Genomic DNA, 16,743 nt, shown 5'->3' with positions numbered 1-16,743 from the left:
AATTTCTTGCAGCATCTCTCCAGGAACAAGAACACTGTTGACTATTGGTATATAGGCCCTGATCTTTCTTCCTCTGCTTACTGTGATCTATGGAGGCTGAAATCCAGATATTAAGAGTTTGTAGGGACGTGTATCACCTGTATGTCCTGGAAAGAGAAAAGAAGTGCTAAAGCCCATATGAATAAGATGATTTGCTGTTTTGTATTACATGCTTTTGTGCTTTATGCCTTCAGACTTTGGACATCCAGAAGGAACTTGGAAATTCCTGCATTACCAGCTCCCGAATCTTCCTGCATTACCAGCTCTGCTTCCCAGCAGCTACAATAGGCCTAGTGTTGCTGCAGAGGCTGAGTTGCTACAGGTTGCCCCAACATTTTTTGTTTTCAGAAGTGTCCCCGGAGAGGAGATGCTGAAGTGCCTCCTGCCTCTGTGTTTCCTACCTCTGTACCATCTGTATTGGTTGGACTTTCCTACAGGACCCTATTGACAGTGCACAGATCATGACAGGTTCTTGGTTGTTCCTGGGATTGCCACTTGACAAATAACCAGGATTAATAACTACTCTGGAGCTTACTTTTCTAGACAGAGGCCTTGACTCACTCAGGCTTAATTCTGAGGATATGTACTCTTTGCCAGCAGTCCTGGTTTAAATTATTAATCATGTTCTGCTGCTCATTTGCCCATTTCCATTGAAGGACATGGAAAGAGCCTCATTCATTTCAATATGGCTCATCTTGAAGTTTTTGTATTTATTTTTGTGTTCTTTCCAACATCTGATTTATATAAAAAATTATATAAAAGCAGACTGATTCTTAATTGCATTTTATAAGCACTGAAGATTGAAATGGGAAAGAAAAAACATAGCTTTAGAATTTCAGCCTGCTCCATACTGTCTGCTGCTATACTGAGCTTCACCAGGACACCTGTGATGCTTCAGATTGATCTGCCTAAAAAAACCCCAAATTACTCAAATTGCATGAAATCACTCTTTGTGCTTGAGTTTTAAAGCTGCATTGGTTTCCTGACTCAATTCACAGGGCTCCACACTCTCAGTTCAATTGAAGGATAGAGATGCCTCAGTACAGGACAACAGGTAGGCTGTCATCTTTTGCCAGCAGTATTGTTGCTTACAACATTTTTTAAACCTTACAGCAGACTATTTTTTTTTTTGAGGGCTACATAACATCAATTTGTCAATAGTTGCCATTCTGCCAGTCTTTCCAGACTTCCCCATATCACTGTCATTTGCTGGTCCATTCTTTTTAAGTGTGAAATCTGAAATCCTCCCCTGCCTACTTCAGCTAGAAAGAGTACGTTAGAGCTGTGCTACAATCAGCTTTATTCAGAATGTGACAGAGGTGTGCTAAGAAATTCCAGAAACAGTAAGGGAATAAAATTTCGTAAGGTGAATGACACCATTAATTTCTATGGAAACTGAGGTAAATTATACGCTAAAGAGAGTCAAAATGGCATTTGTTAGAGAGTAAAAGATTCTTGACCTGCTCACTTCTGAATATTGTGTGCAGGACCCCTTTCTTACAGAAAGGTATAGTAAAAATGAAGAGGTCTATTACTTATTGTAGAAAATACAGGGGAGGTATGCTGGAAAACAATAAAATTGTGGCTATTTTGGCAAAGGTGAGATGAGAATGGATATTCTATATTTTTTAAAGCAACATGGGAAAGCCTGACTGAACTATCTGGAAGTAGTTTTAAAATCAAAACAAAGCAAATAAACATAGTGTAATTGTACAACTCATTGCTCCAAGAAATTTTGAAAACCAAAAGGATAAATAGATGCAAAGAATTGTTTTACAAATTCATTTAAGAAAGTCCCAGAAGCAGATATTAAAACCAGAGATGAGCACAGGGCTTTCGGTTCAGTAAATCCATAAGATTTAGGTCATTGGAACTTGTCAGGATCCATGTTAAAATAACCCATGGAAATAGGATATTTAACTTTCTTATTTTTTCTAAGCATCTATTACTGATCCTCTTGGGCACAGGAGAGTAGACTGGGCACATTTTTGATCTGGTGTATTTTTGTGCATAGATGTGTCACATCCCACTCCTGTGAGCATTCAGGATTCATTGATGCCCATAGTCAAAGTTTTTCTGGACTTTTTGGAAATGGGTCAGGGAGCTTTGAGGGTCTTTTGGTGGTCTCAATCCACCCCTACTAGATTGACTCTTCCTTGACAGCTCCTGCCTTCTTCTTGACATCACTTCTGCACTTGCTCTGTCCTTTATGTTGTCACCATGGACCAGAACAGGGAAGTGGACTGCAGGAAGGTGCTGCCCTACCTCCATAAGGCCCCTCTTTCCAGCCACATCCTGTTCTAACTTGCCTGCTTGAGTGGCCATCAGTGTTTGAGGTGTAGCATTAATTCCTTAATGTCCAATCTTCTACAAGATGACAAAATTTAGTTCTTTTTTAACCAAAACATTTACATTACGCTTTGTTCAATATGGTTATTGATACTGCTTTATCTAAAAATTAAAGTCTTGGAAAATTGACAAACTGAACTCACATGAACTGTCTAAAATACAAGTACAGTAGGTACACTGGCAGAGTAGACGTATTTTACGTGTAAAGCCAGATCCTAGCAGATGCTCTTAGTTGCATATTCCTCACTGTAACTGATATAAAAGGTTGTGTAAGAGCACTGTGTACTTGGATCCTGGCACTGTCCTACTGAATGATGTCTCTCAGTTGTGCGCAAGCCATCTCTGTGGGGGAAAACTCCTTATTCCCCTTGGGCATAACACATCACATGTAGTCTCCTTAAGAATAAGAGAGGGTGTTTTTGGAACCCTTGTTCCTTGTGAAGGGTAGTGGGACTATGTGAAAGGTAGCACCCAGTGAGACATTCCTGAGCATTTTGTTATGCTAACAGGTATTGAGGTGTTGTGAGTCACTCCTACCCTGCTTTCAGAGTTGGTGGTGTTGAGATTTGAACAAACATGCATATTTCTCAAAGCTGGATATAGAGCAAGCTGCTGCTATTGATACAATTAGATAATAACTGAAATAAGTTCAAGGCACAGAGTTCCAGGGTAAAAGAACCTGGTATTCATGCTGATGAAAAAGAAGAAACTTGTCTTCCAAGACCACCGACCTCAGCAAAGCTGGTTTTCTTTTTATTCAATGTGCTAGAAAACCAAGAAAATAAGTACACATAAGAATACTTTTGAATACCCATCCACTTGCCTGGTACATCACTCTAGAAACAAAATTCCCATTTATATATGGAATTTACAGAAAAGAAATCCGTTGAAACTGATCTAATGCTTATGTGATGAAATCCAGAAGGAACAGGCTTTTACTGTGATTGTCAGAAATTACTGTTTCCTATTTTTCACTTTGGAACATAAGAAATGAGTTGAACATGCTTTATATTTCCCACAACTAGCAATTTTCTGTCTTTGGAAAGTTTTAGAGGGAGGAGCTCAGAAGTGCTGTGGGAGGGACTAAAATTCATATTAAAGTTTTGGCACGAGAAGGGGAATTGTCAGAGTGGAAGGTTTCTTCTGAGGTTTTGCTTTCTATATATTTTTTTCAGTTTAGGATGATAAGTATTTATTTGCAGATTCTTCTAATAATTTTCTTTTGGAATGCTGATTGTCAGATTATTCCCAGGATTGAAGAATGTGGACTTTCCTGTTCTCAGGTAATCTCTTACTTGCTCCAATTTGCTGTCTATTAATATAGTAGTTTTATGCTGCCAGAATAATTGTAGGAAAAGCAAGAAAGCAAAAATAGAAAAATATTTCAGCTATCCTGAACATTGACTTTTTATTCCGGTCTTTCTGAATTAAGGATCCAAAGTGGCAAAGATGACTCTGGAAGAGTGTAAGAAAATGCATCTTTACACTATTTCCAGCTGCTACTGTATCTTTTAAAATCTGTCTTTTGTGTTTGAAAAAATGATTTTGTTCATATTCATTACTTTTCCAGAGTCAGTTTTTACAACAGCAGTGGTGCCAAAGAGATGTGAAAGGGAGGAATGAGAGGTTTCAAAAATTGCTAATTATGTTAGGAATATATGAAGCACAGACTTTCCTGTGAATAAATGAATTAAGCATGAGAAAGAGTAAAACATGTTTTTCATTTTGTGAGTTGAATGTAACTTCAGTATTAAATTTAATGACTTCTGTATGTGCATGAAAGTGGAGTGAGAACCATACCATCTCTTTAATAGCTTTGGATTTTTTATGATTCCAAATATTCCCACAAAGGGGCAGTATGGAGATAGTCTGCTCCTCTTGGCATTCTGAAATTGTAAGTATAGAGTACATTGAAAGATTAAAAAAAAAAAGTAAGTATTAAATTATAGGCAATCTGACTTTAAGTCTTAGTGGAGGATGATAACTATGTACTGGCTACAGAGAAGTGAAATTGATAGTATGAAAGAAAGATATTCTAAAGATTGTTTAAATGGTGGTGGTTATACCCAGATATTGTTAGTTAATGTTATAGCAATTTATTCTGTGTTTTATATCTGTATCTTAGAAAAACAGTCGGAATAAAGATGCTTGTAAAATACTAGATTGAGCAAAAAGAAGCCCTCTCTGTATTTAAATATTCATGTATCATAGTTTCATGTATCATATCCTGTTTTCAAATGCTGTAGTCTCTACTTAGATGTTTTTAGAATAATAAAATATAGCCATAAGAGATTAATCTCTTATGCATACCAACACTTTTCAATAATTTTTATGTGCTTATGTTCACGAATGCAAATGCACATGTATTTTAAACAATTTATACTCCTTGGTCTGCTGCAATGAGAGTTTAAAATAAAAATGATTTACCATTCTAATTTATCCCTCCAAAGAGTGCAGGACTATAAGACTCATCATGTAAAAATCAATATCAACATTTTTTGGTGGGTTTCAGTCTAGGAGATAGGATTTACCTCTGGGGACCTTAAAGGATATCCTTCTCTGTCAAATCTTCGTATGTTACGAAGACTGATTCACTAATTGCCTATGATGTAGACACAGCCCTGAAGTTTGGCAGACTGGATCCCTTTACCTTCAAAAGCATGTCTTAGACCTTCTCCAATACTGAAGATTGATTAACTGAGAAAGGTGTGGTTTATTTTTCTTATGTACAGGGGAAATACATTGGTTCCAGTATAGTGGAATCAATCAATCAGTCAATCAATAATTAGTGATAATTAGGGACAGGATTCAGTTCATGTTTTGTATGCGATGTTTCTGCTAGTTGTATTCAGTAGAATCTTGAATGCATTAATGACTTTTAAGACAAAAATGTTTTCTCAGAGGAAACAATAATGATCTCAACAGGGTAAATTACTGCCAGCATAGCATTTTCAATCTAGTGTGAAGCATTTTAGCTGCATGAACTTTAGAGTCTCATGACTAGCTTGTTAGACAAAACTTCTTCCTTTTCCTTTGAAAGTAACTTCAGTTTCTCTACATAACTGACCATGATTTGTGGGCTCAATCCCACTCTTGAGTTATCATAAAAGGGAGCAGATAATCTTCTCCATGATGTATAACTCAGTGTTCTTCATAGGGGCACTAGTCAGGGGTTACAATTTGCCTTTGTCTGTGTGCAATATATGTGTGCTGCCTTCTGCTATTGCACATCAGATCACAAAGTAGAGAGTCAATGACTTGTTTCTAGCAATTTCCTTAATGTGATAATGAGATTGTAATTGTAAAACTATCAGAAATTTCTGCAGCTGCTGTTGTTACAAGTGAATATTACAAAAAATAGGGTTTTTTCCTATGAAGTTTTCCTAGAAGTTTATACAGTAAATTTGTCTTTTGCATTCAAACTTGAGGCTGTGTGGTTCTTTATAAGGCAATAGGGGGATGAAAAACAATTATTTGCATTTTTCTGCATTTTTCAAACTATGGGTATTGTCAGAAAGTTTTTAGCAGGTTTAGTAATTGAAGCTGTTGAGTTTGACCAGTAGACTAGATTTTATTGTGGCTGTGTCCACCGGGTATTTGTGAGCAGTTTTCACCTCCATGGGTACTCCTTATCAGAGTAAAGCACTGGTTGTACTTAAGAGGGAAATAGTGACATAACTATTTTGAGGTATATGACTTGCAAAGGCTTTGCATTGACTTTGTATTAAACTGTTTAGATTTTGGATCTTACTAATAATTTATGAATCATTCTTAGTTTACCATGAGTGTTAAGCAAGATATCCTTGCATTGCCTGGTATAAGGCAATATTCAGGTTTCATTACTGTAACACAAAATTTACATCTGTTCAGTACAGGAAGCGAAAAAAAAAGAATATTGGATGTTTATGCCAGTATTACAAAAAAATTTAAACAGTATGAAAAATACACAGTTGTGTGTTGAGTGATAGCAAATGAATAACTAAGCTTTTATTACATATTATGACTTATTTCTCCTTTATTTTAATATTTTGGCTTTAGAACTCATGTGATATATTAGTATTCAAAGCTTAAATGCTACGGGCATGGTCTCCATGCATCACCCAATAGCAAACAAAGTTATCAACCAAGTTTCCATGTAAAAGCATAGGGGAATCCCAGCCTGCAATTGAAATTGGGTTTGTGCCCTACTCATTTTACAATCCACATTGTTTGCAGGCTGTACACAAAGAGATAGGCTTATGCCAAATTTGATTCAACAGCTGGTAAAGATCAAGGGCACTACATTTAAGAAACACTCCCCAGAACACTATGAAATAGTATTTCTATTGTCTGCCATTTAATGCAGTAATGTTTCCAAAGTCTATGGATAAAGAAGGAAACCCTAAACTGAATCTGGGATTTCCCTGTAATTATAAAGGTTATTGGCAGCAAATTCTTGATATAACTGCTGCTTGTTCCTGCTGTTCATAGTCAAAATATGTGGTGTTTCTTTACTGGATGTTTATACCATGGATCAGTCCATTCTTGCAGAATACTACACACTGCAAAACCAGTGATGTTACAGGGCCCTTAGGCCTCTAAGTCAGCTGGTATTCTTTGTTCATTATTTAGCATTTGATATTTAGCAATTAATATTTTAAAAGCGATCCCAAGCCTCTAGAAAATGGACATGATAGAGGGTGGTTTTAGAGTTGTTCTCTGATTGAACTCTGATTGCAAACATAATTTTAGACATGGAAAATGTCTGAAGAGACTGATCAGAGACCTGGGTTCCTCAGGGTGAGTGAGAGAGATACAGCATGAAATCCCAGCTGAGGAATATGATTCAACACAGACTTTTTTGGTATGCACTGATATACCTGACGATTGAAGGAGATGCATAAATATATAAAACATATCCTCTGCTAATATTTGCTGAGGTGCAGTAAGATCCATGAGACCATGCCCTAGATATAAAGCCTGGGGTTTTCCTCCCTGCCTGTCATTGCTCATTTGTTAGGCCCTCTTCAAGGAATTTAATCTCTCTGGTTTTCACAAATAAAAAATAGTGCTGACCTTCCTGTGTGGTGTGTCTTAATTATATGTTTTCATTAACTGCTTTGAATATTATAATTAAGACCTAAGTACTCATTAATCAAAACAGTCATACTTAAGAGGCTCAATCATGTTGAGTCATGGTATTAAAGTGATGTTGACCCATTTGCTTAGATATCCTTGCTTGCCTTCTCTGCTGGTACTTAGGAGAGCTGCAGTTTAGCAAGTTTGGGTGGCTTATCTCTTGGACTGTGTTTCACATTTGCTCTTTGGGTTAAAAATAGCTTGGCAATGACATAAGACACTTAGCTTCCTGTTGTGTCCTATGTCACTGGTTGGGTACTGTCACATTTCCTCACTCCCTGAAAAGGAAACAGCCAGTGACAGGTACAAACAGAGACTTACAAAACTCTGCCGTGTTCCCCAGTGTTACAGCATGTACCACCAGTTCTTATAAGAGAGGTGGAGATGGAGAAAGCGCTGCGATTCAGAACTTGCAAGAAATGCAATGGTAGCTCTTGGGCTTTTTCCCTTCTCTCTTCTTCAGGATCTCTGGAACAAGGTTGCAAGTTCTGGAATGAGAGCTTGCCAGTGGAGTAGCAAGAGCAGAATACAAGATGTCACGAAAGCTGGGGAAACAAACTTAACAGGGATTGGAGCTGGACCTGACAAAATGTTCTGGAACTGAAACACAAGGCAGTGCTAGAAGCTTCACCATGTGATATCAGTATAAGTTATGTGCAACCAGTACCATAGCAGGCAGGAGACACATACTTAGAAAACTCAGAAAGGGATATATAAACATGCTCAGCAGAAGATGGGAGCAGCTGGCTTTTATTATTGGCTGTGAATTTTAGCTCACAAATCTTTCTCAGCCCTGATCTTAGGGATCTGATCTATCCTTCAGCTCCATTTGGATCCAAAACTAAGTAGTAAGTATTGAGACTTGGAAGTAGGTGCTTTCCACAGCCGTCTGACTGCTTTGCAGTTGGAAAGCTACTTGTAATTTGATCAAATCTGGGGAGGACAGATTTTTTAGGACTGGTAATAACATTAACGAGACCATATGGCGTGACCTAGATGGAATTCTTACAGTAACGTCTAGAAATAGTTTAATTTGTACTTTTCTGTAGCTGGCACTGCTGTACCTGTTACATTGTCATGTCTGTTTATAATATTCCATTCTTCCTCTCCTGCCAGAATGTCTGTGCATGGGAGAGAAACAGGGATGATCAAACATGAGAAGAGGTTTAAAAGACTTCTTTCCAAGGATAGCTTTGGATACTCTCCTGGCTTTTTGGCTCAGCATTGAAATGCTAGGCCTTGCTTCTGGATGGATGGATGGATAGATAGAGAGATAGATGATAGATAGATAGATAGATAGATGATAGATAGATAGATGATAGATAGATAGATAAATTGGGACCTAAGAAAGGAGTTTCCTTTTATCTCTGCCTGAAAGTGATTTGGTTTCTGGGAGCCATAAATTCCTGCATGCTGTGTTGTGGTTCAGTAGTTGTTCAAACAAGGATCCCACATTTGAAGTTCTATGAGTTTCATTACCATTATCCCCACAGGGATCCCTAGGTTTTACATACCAAACTGTAACATGTTTCCATAGTAGTTTTTATAATGTCAGAAAAATATATTTCCTTGTAAAACTCTTTTCTTTTTTCTGATTTTGTTAATGTTTATTGGCTATTTTTTGAAAACCAGGAAATGATTTGCCATCTTAAAAATACAAACCAGAAAGTGTGCCCCAAACAGCAGTGTGTTGCTGAAGAAGTTCCAGACCAACTCTGAACTACTTGGCTAGGAATGGTCATGGAACTAGTAAATTAATGTATACTCAGATGTGATATAACACATCACAGCACTGCCCCTGCATTCACAACCATAAGAATTCATTGGGCCAGAATTTCCTGAAGTCATGAATAAACTGGGAAGTCCCAGTAATTAATGATGCTGAGCACTGGGATAGATTGCCTGTGGAGCTTATAGAGATCTCCACACACACTAAGAAAATACAGCCCAGATATGTCTCATGTACCTCATATATGTCTCAGATATAGGTCATTCTTCCTAAGGCAGAAATGCAGAGTGGATGACATCTTGAGTTTTTTTCTAAAACAAATATCTCTGCATTCATTCATTCATTCATTCATTCATTCATTCCTTCTCTTCTATTTTGTGGGATCTACAGATGGTCTTTTAAGTCGTATTTGATTTATTCCTTTGGAACAGTCAGCAGAGCCAAGAGACCTGTTTTGCTGTATAGCATGTCCTATCCTTCCAGCATGCAAAATGTGGACTCAACATGAAATCTGTATAGGACATGCAATCTCATTCAGGAAGTATCTATGCAAAAATGAAAAGAGTTTTAATTTTAATTTGCAAATTACTTTTGGGCCTTTCTCTCGTAAGGAAATATTTCAACATAGTTGCTTTGAATAAGTGTGGTAAATTTCAATAATTTCTGGAAAACTGATTGTCTTGGTATTGCCTCTACTTGTCTGCATATTTTCAGAGAGTATGAATCACATAAACAACACTGTACAGTACTAGATGTGCATTCACTGTCATTTCTTGGAAAAACTTTGAGGAAATGGAATTTATTGCAGTTAAGATTTTTCACTGTCTCCAGTTTTGTTTTTGCCTTTCATCCCTACATATGCAAACTTCCTTGATCTTTTTCCCACTTCCTCATCTCCCTGACCTGCTGTTCTTCCTTCTGTGACTGCAATGAGTTTTCTCCATTACTTTCTGAATTTTGATATTTTTATGTTACAATTTTTCTAATTTGTGGGGGGTTTTAAAATTTATTTTTGGAGTTATCATGATAGTGTGATGCTTCATGCTTAGTTTTGATCAGTAGTATGTGTTCTTTTGCTTCCCCCCCCCCCCCTTATTTTCAACATTATATTTATATATGGTAAAATAGAATAATTTTTAGAGCATGGTCACATCTGTGTTACCATTCAGTCTGCCTTTGCAGCTTATTTTCTCTTCCACTTAGAGGTAATAAAGCACATACGCTTTTTAAGCAAATGTGTGGCATAGGTGGTTTGCAGTAAGTGCTATAATTAAAAATGAGGTATAGTTTGAAGCAGCGTATGAAAGTACTGAACACTGACAGTTTATTTAGCTGAGGCTGTGCCCAGGAATTACTGCTGCTTCCAGGGACAACAGTGTGATCAGGAAGGTCAGGGTTACACAATGCTGCTGTTGTAAAGTTGGTAGGATCCTGCCTCTTTGGAAGCTCTTCTTTTGGACCTCTGCCTCCTTTAATTGCCCTGGGCTAAGTTTAGCAACTACAGCACAAGGAGGATACCTTATATAAAGGCAAACTGATTATTCCACAGTTTATTCCCCCTTTCCCATACCCCCCAAAATTATGATTAACAGCAAATATTTTGAGAAATGTAATGACTTTTCAAATAATTTTTTTGTTTGTATTTTATATGATTTATTTATCTTTAAATTTTCCAAATTTATTCATAACTATCTTTTTTATCAATTATCTCAAACTGCAAATGTTTCAGCTACAATCTACATGAGATATTTTCAGCAGGGTTTCTCTACACAGCAAATTTTAATTTTTTAAAAATTTCTTATGTACTCACACTGCTAGTTCTTTCAGGGAAAGGTGGTTTTGGCTTTTGTTGCTCTTGATAGGAGAGCAAGGGCATGTATGTAGGGATTCTGGTATAAGGTTTCTGATGTAGGATTCAGACTTTCAGACACCATAATAAATACAGATATGAATAGCAAGGAAATAATCCTATCTCAAAAATTTTCAAGAATACAGCTGCAAAAGCCTTCATGTACTAAGATTTCCCTCATTTTGCTCTGGCTAGAGTGTTTCTGTAACTCAAGCAAGCACTATTAGAGCCAGTCAGGCATGCTTAGCATTGTCTTTAATAGAAACAGTTCCTTAACTGATGCTGTGGCACTGGGCAGGAATGCAGTAGATTCCCAGGATTGTCATCTGAGACTATACTACATGGCTTCTACCATGTCCTGTGGGTTCATTTGTATGGCCTTAAATCCTGACACAACAACTTAACAAGCTAAGGCTATAATAAAACCACAGTCAACATTAAAAAAAAGTTTCTCTTTAAGAAAAGCTATAATCAGAGGTAGTTACAGAATTATTTAGATTTGAAATTTTCTTCTGTTTAAGGAGAAAAGGGAGAAACATAATTTTAATGAGAGGTTCAAAACCCAGAAACACGTGTTCCTGCTTTGAAGGGAGTTTCAACCTTGAAATGCGGCCTCCAAAGTCTTGAAACTGTTATAGGAAATTACTGCCAAGTGTGCTATGTTATTCTAAATTTTAGCATGAGTTTGTGATCCATGCTGGCAGGGTTACCAAGTTCGTTTCTGTTTTTAACTCCCTGCGCCTCCAACATTTCAGGATACTGTCTGTGCAACACTAACCCATTTTGTGATGCTGCTATGTTCCTATGGTTCCAGGTTATTAAAGACAGATTCAGTGGAGGTCATGAGAAAGCATTAGAGATTTGTCAGGGCAGTATGAGAATCCTGCATGGTCAGCATGGCACTGCATCAGGTAAGGCAAGGGAAAAAGTTAAACACCCAGTTAGTCTGATCCCCACTTTCTAGAGGCAAGGCATCTGAATTATGAGCCAGAGTTTTATGTTCTCTTTGCAGAGCAGCTGCTGAGACCTACTCATCCAAAGTTTCAGTTTCTGGTTTGTTTTCATCTCCCATGCTAATTTCCCATGTATTTGTTTCAGCTTCCATGTGAACGTTGAAAGCACTCTGTGGCTAGCACAGGTCTTTCTTGTGAGAACATTTTGCTGTGTTTTATAAACAAAGTTAAAGTTTGGATGTTTTTGCAAACAAGGTCTCGAGATTTGGGCAGTTCGGGCCTGGCCAATTAGGCCTAGGGGGAGGTTTTTGACTGACCAATCTGGGTGACCTGTGAAAAGTCTATATATATGGAAATCAAAATAATAAAGCGCTCTTTTCTTGCCTGAGAACCTGGGTTTCTATTTCTCTGCTAGCGGCTCAACAGCAACAGCACTCAGCTTTAAAAACTACACTACTTCTTCCCTGTCCTTCTCTTAGACCAGCATTCTTCCATTTCCCCTCTGTACATTCTGACTGCTTTGACAGGAGACCTGGGAAACCCTCTCATTTACCAGGCAGTGTGGCAACCAGACAACTCAGAACTGCTTCAGTTTCAGAAGGATGTTGAACCTGGTGGCCCCTTGAGATAAGAACTTGAAAGCTGGAGTATAAAAGTTGGAAAATGCCCATATTCTGCTTTCCTATTCTAATATTTTCAGTTTGAAAGAGGCTTGAGCTTTGTTAGTTTTACTCTCTTACTATTAAATCTCCATCCACCTCCTATGCTGGGACATGTGGATGCGTGTCACTGTGTCTGCTATCCTTGACATGAGCTAGAGGTCATTCCAGTGTCATTCTGGTCACAAACTAAACACCAAAATGCATGCATCCAGGGTTCCTTCAGATCAGAAAGGGAGGTGTCTAATAAACTTAGGTACTTCTAGTGTTGTGGGGCAATTCATTGAGTCATGGTGCTCAGCTGAGATTACCACAGTTTGCTTAAATTATATTTCAGGTACCTAAGTCCTCTTTTAGAATTGACTGACTTAATCCTTTTGAAAATGGCAGCAAGCTTTGGCTTTATTTCACTACCCGCAAATAATGCAAATGCAAAATCCTTACAGAGAAACTGCCTTACTTGGGAAGGATGTGAATCTTTTCTCATGGGCAAAGCTGAAGTTTGCATAGGTGTGTTGGATTTTTGAAGTTTTGGTAGCTGAGATGGGGTGGCTTCTGTGAGAAGCTGCCAGAAGACTCCTCCATGTCTGATGGGCCAGAGCTGCCAGCCAGCTTCAAGACATGCTGGCCACTGAGAGGTTGAGAGGTTGAGACCATCAGTGATGATGGTAGCACCTCTGGGATATCAGATTTCTGTTATCATTTGATGGAGCAGGTGGATGCCTGAAGGAGGTTGGGACCCTGTGGGAAGCAGGCTCCTGGCAGGATCTCTGGACCTGTGGAGAGAGGAGCCACACTGGGGCAGGTTTGCTGGTAGGACTTGCAACCCTCTGGGGGACCCACACTGTAGCAGTTTGTTCCTGAAGGACTGCTTCCACCTTGTGGAAGGGATGCACTCTGGAAAAATTGGTAAAGAACAGCAGCCCATGGGATCTCGGAAAAGTTCGTGGAGGTCTGTCTCGTGTGGAAGTAACCCCTTGCTGGAGCAGGGGAAGAAGGAAGAGTATAAGGAGTTCTCTCCCTGAGGAGGAAGGAGCTGCAGAGACAATGATGATGTAATGTGTGATGAACTGACTGCAGCCCCCATTCCTTGTTCCCCTGCACTGCTGAGAGGGAGGAAGTGGACAAATCAGGAGTGAAGTTGAGTCTCTAAAGAGGGGAGGGGTGGGAGGAAGGTGTTTTAAGGTTTGTTTTTTATTTTCTCATTAACTTTGATTTAAATTGGCAATAAATTAAACTTACTTCCCCAAGTTGAGTCTGTTTTACCTGTGATGGTAATTGCTGGGTGATCTCTCCCTGTCCTTATCTCGAACCAGGAGCCTTTTGTTAAATTTTTTATTCCCTGTCCAGTGGTGGAGGGGAGTGACAGGGTGGCTTTGGTGGGCACCTGGCATCCAGCCAGGGACAACACACCACAATAGGCAAAAAAATTTATCCCCAACTGCATCAGATTCAAAGTTCATTCAAATCAGTGGAATGTGTCTCACCCAACCGTAGTCTTCCACCATTTCTGAATGTGAGCAGTGTGGCATTTTTAATTTATAAATTTTACAGTGTACAGCTGAGCACTGGTCTGGTCCTGGGACTGATTCTGGACATATATAAAAAGAATAGTTGCCTAGAGCAAGAAAGTGAGGGCTTTGCTGTGTATGCCAGAAGACTGGAAAACCAGGACTGTAATATATCTCCTTTTTTTGCTGAGCAATAGTGTTAGGATATATGAGAAGACAGTAACTGGAATAGAAAAATATGTTCAGGCAAAAATAAAAATACATATTTCCAAATGAAATAAGTACTGTCTCCAGCAGCAGGAGGAGCAATTCTGTCTTGCAGGGCCTCTTCTCATAATCTTCACTTAAATTCTTGCCTGTCTTTCTTTCTTTCTTTCTTTCTTTCTTGCTTTCTTTCTTTCTTGCTTTCTTCCTTTCTTGCTTTCTTGCTTTCTTGCTTGCTTTCTTTCTTGCTTTCTTTCTTGCTCTTTCTTTCTTTTTTTCTTTCTTTCTTTCTTTCTTTCTTTCTTTCTTTCTTTCTTTCTTTCTTTCTTTCTTTCTTTCTTTCTTTCTTTCTTTCTTTCTTTCTTTCTTTCTTTTCTTCTCCTTTTGTCCTTTTCTATGGCAATCTCACTGTCTACTGATTCCAGTTAACCTCTGAGACTGCAAGTCCCAGTTTTGTTAGTGACTGATCCCTCCCTCTTGTTAATGAGGGATCTTTTTTCTTGTAGCCTGTTCTGTGCTACAAAGACCATTATAACATCCTAACTGCAAAGCTCGGGATATCCATGGTTGTCTGGAGCTTTTTGGAATCTGTGCCCTCCAGTTTTTCAAGAAATGGCCAAAATAATGGCTAACTAGATCTGCTGTTGGTGACAGTACTGCTTCTAGCAGGAGGCTGGACATGGTGACCTCCAGAGACCCCTTCCACCCTAAATTTCTTTGATTCCATTTTATTGTTCCCTGTATGAGATCTCCAGTAAGTAATTGAAATAATTAATGCTGTGTCAGAGTGTCCCTGTCTCATTGTTATACTAGAAGTGCTGATTTGGTAGATTAGTTCTCCTTTCATGTAGCTGAGTGGTCTGAAAGTTTTGACACTCTGTGCATGGGATGGTGCTGATTTATACCAGCTGAGGGTATGGCAGTCAAAGTACATTCTAATTTTACTGTGTCTATTGTACACTATTCTGTTTTGTTAACAACTTGTTTTAATATTTTAGGAAACATGACATCAAAATGGTTGACAATTTAAAATTTTTTTTTGGTTGGTTCTTTTAATTTCTAAAAGAAAGAAGTTAATGCATACTGTTGCTTCAAGCAAAGTCCTGGAGCTGAAGTATACAATAGAACAGGCAGCTTTTATTTCAGGCAGTCATAGCTCCCTTTGGTCCAATAAATTTAAAAGCAAGTGGTTCATATGAAGGTCCTTTTTGTATCTCAACATTATTTTAAAATAAAATTAATTTTAAAAAAAGTAGAAGCAGGGAATATTCTTCCCAGCTGAGAAACCTCAAAGCAATATTGTCTTCAATGGCTATTCACTTATAGGATAAATGTATGTCACTGCCAGGAGTTCTGAGAAATGACTGTGCTTCTAACTCTTCCAGTTGTTCTGCTCTGTAAAAGGGATTCAGCCATGCAGGCACTGCAAGGGCCAGAAGACATTATATGCCACGTGCAGTCCTGATAACATATGGAACAGTGCAATTAAAATATGTGAACAGGATTCCTCTGCATCAGTACAGTGTGGGAGGAAATGCATACTGACTGGAAAACAGAAATCTCTGTTATGCCTGACTAGTAGCAGGTAAACAGTAATCTAAGGACAATAATCTAAGGGGGGGTGAGGGTCTTAGTCACATGGTCCTCCACTACTGAAGTACTGCTAAGCTGTGATGGACGTGTTGGTCTTGTGTCAAGGAGCACGTGTTGGAAGGTAGGGTCTGTTCCTTTGCATTTACATGTGAAATGGGAGATGGTGCAATGACAATTGGTAACAGGCTCTGCTTGAGATCCCTGCAAAGTCTTACTGGAAAGTGTCCAATAATCTTCAGTCAACACAAACATCTCTTCCCTGTTTGTTCGTGGTTGGTTCACTGATGAGCTCAGAGCACATCAACACAGTGGTAACACAGCCAGATGTTACCTTGCTTTGTGGGACTCAAGCCAACTCTCATCCAAAAAGTGCATGACCTCATTAGCACTGTTCTGAGCCTCAGCTTGATATCCCACTTCTCAGTAGCAATTACCCTCTCAGATTCAGCACTACACTAATGTGGTGGGATGGTTTTTATTCAGCTTGGAACACAGAGGAAAAAGACTTGGAGCTGGATAATGTGTAAGCATGACTCAGATGTTTTGTTTTCAGCATTCTGTAAAAAAAAATCCAGCAGCATCCAGGTATTTTTGCAGTTAAAAGCAGTCCAAAATAATGCTTTGGCCTAAGTTTGTGTGCCTATTTCTTTTCTGCATGGATAACAGTCCAAATGTTTCGATTTATGACTGCTTAGCTAATCCCACTGCACGCTGCTCACATGTATCGGATCACCACATT

The 16,743-nt window shown here is 38.5% G+C and overlaps 1 protein-coding gene across 1 annotated transcript in view; it reads left to right on the top strand.

Moving 5' to 3' along the window:
- Window positions 1-2,069: 2,069 nt before the first annotated feature.
- IL17REL (interleukin 17 receptor E like) overlaps window positions 2,070-16,743 on the top strand; it is a 47,430-nt gene continuing 32,756 nt past the window's right edge. The window contains exon 1 of the mRNA XM_085041632.1: window positions 2,070-3,671. Within this exon, the coding sequence (XP_084897758.1) occupies window positions 3,570-3,671 (102 nt within the window). The 5' untranslated portion in view covers window positions 2,070-3,569. The remainder of the gene's footprint in view (window positions 3,672-16,743) is intronic.

The sequence above is a fragment of the Lichenostomus cassidix genome, chromosome 1Aa (genome assembly GCF_008360975.1).
Source record: "Lichenostomus cassidix isolate B80296 chromosome 1Aa, HeHo_3.0, whole genome shotgun sequence".
In the NCBI taxonomy this organism is placed as follows: domain Eukaryota; kingdom Metazoa; phylum Chordata; class Aves; order Passeriformes; family Meliphagidae; genus Lichenostomus; species Lichenostomus cassidix.
The sequence above is the reverse complement of the archived record's forward strand: the minus strand, read 5'-3'. Positions and strand labels throughout refer to the sequence as shown.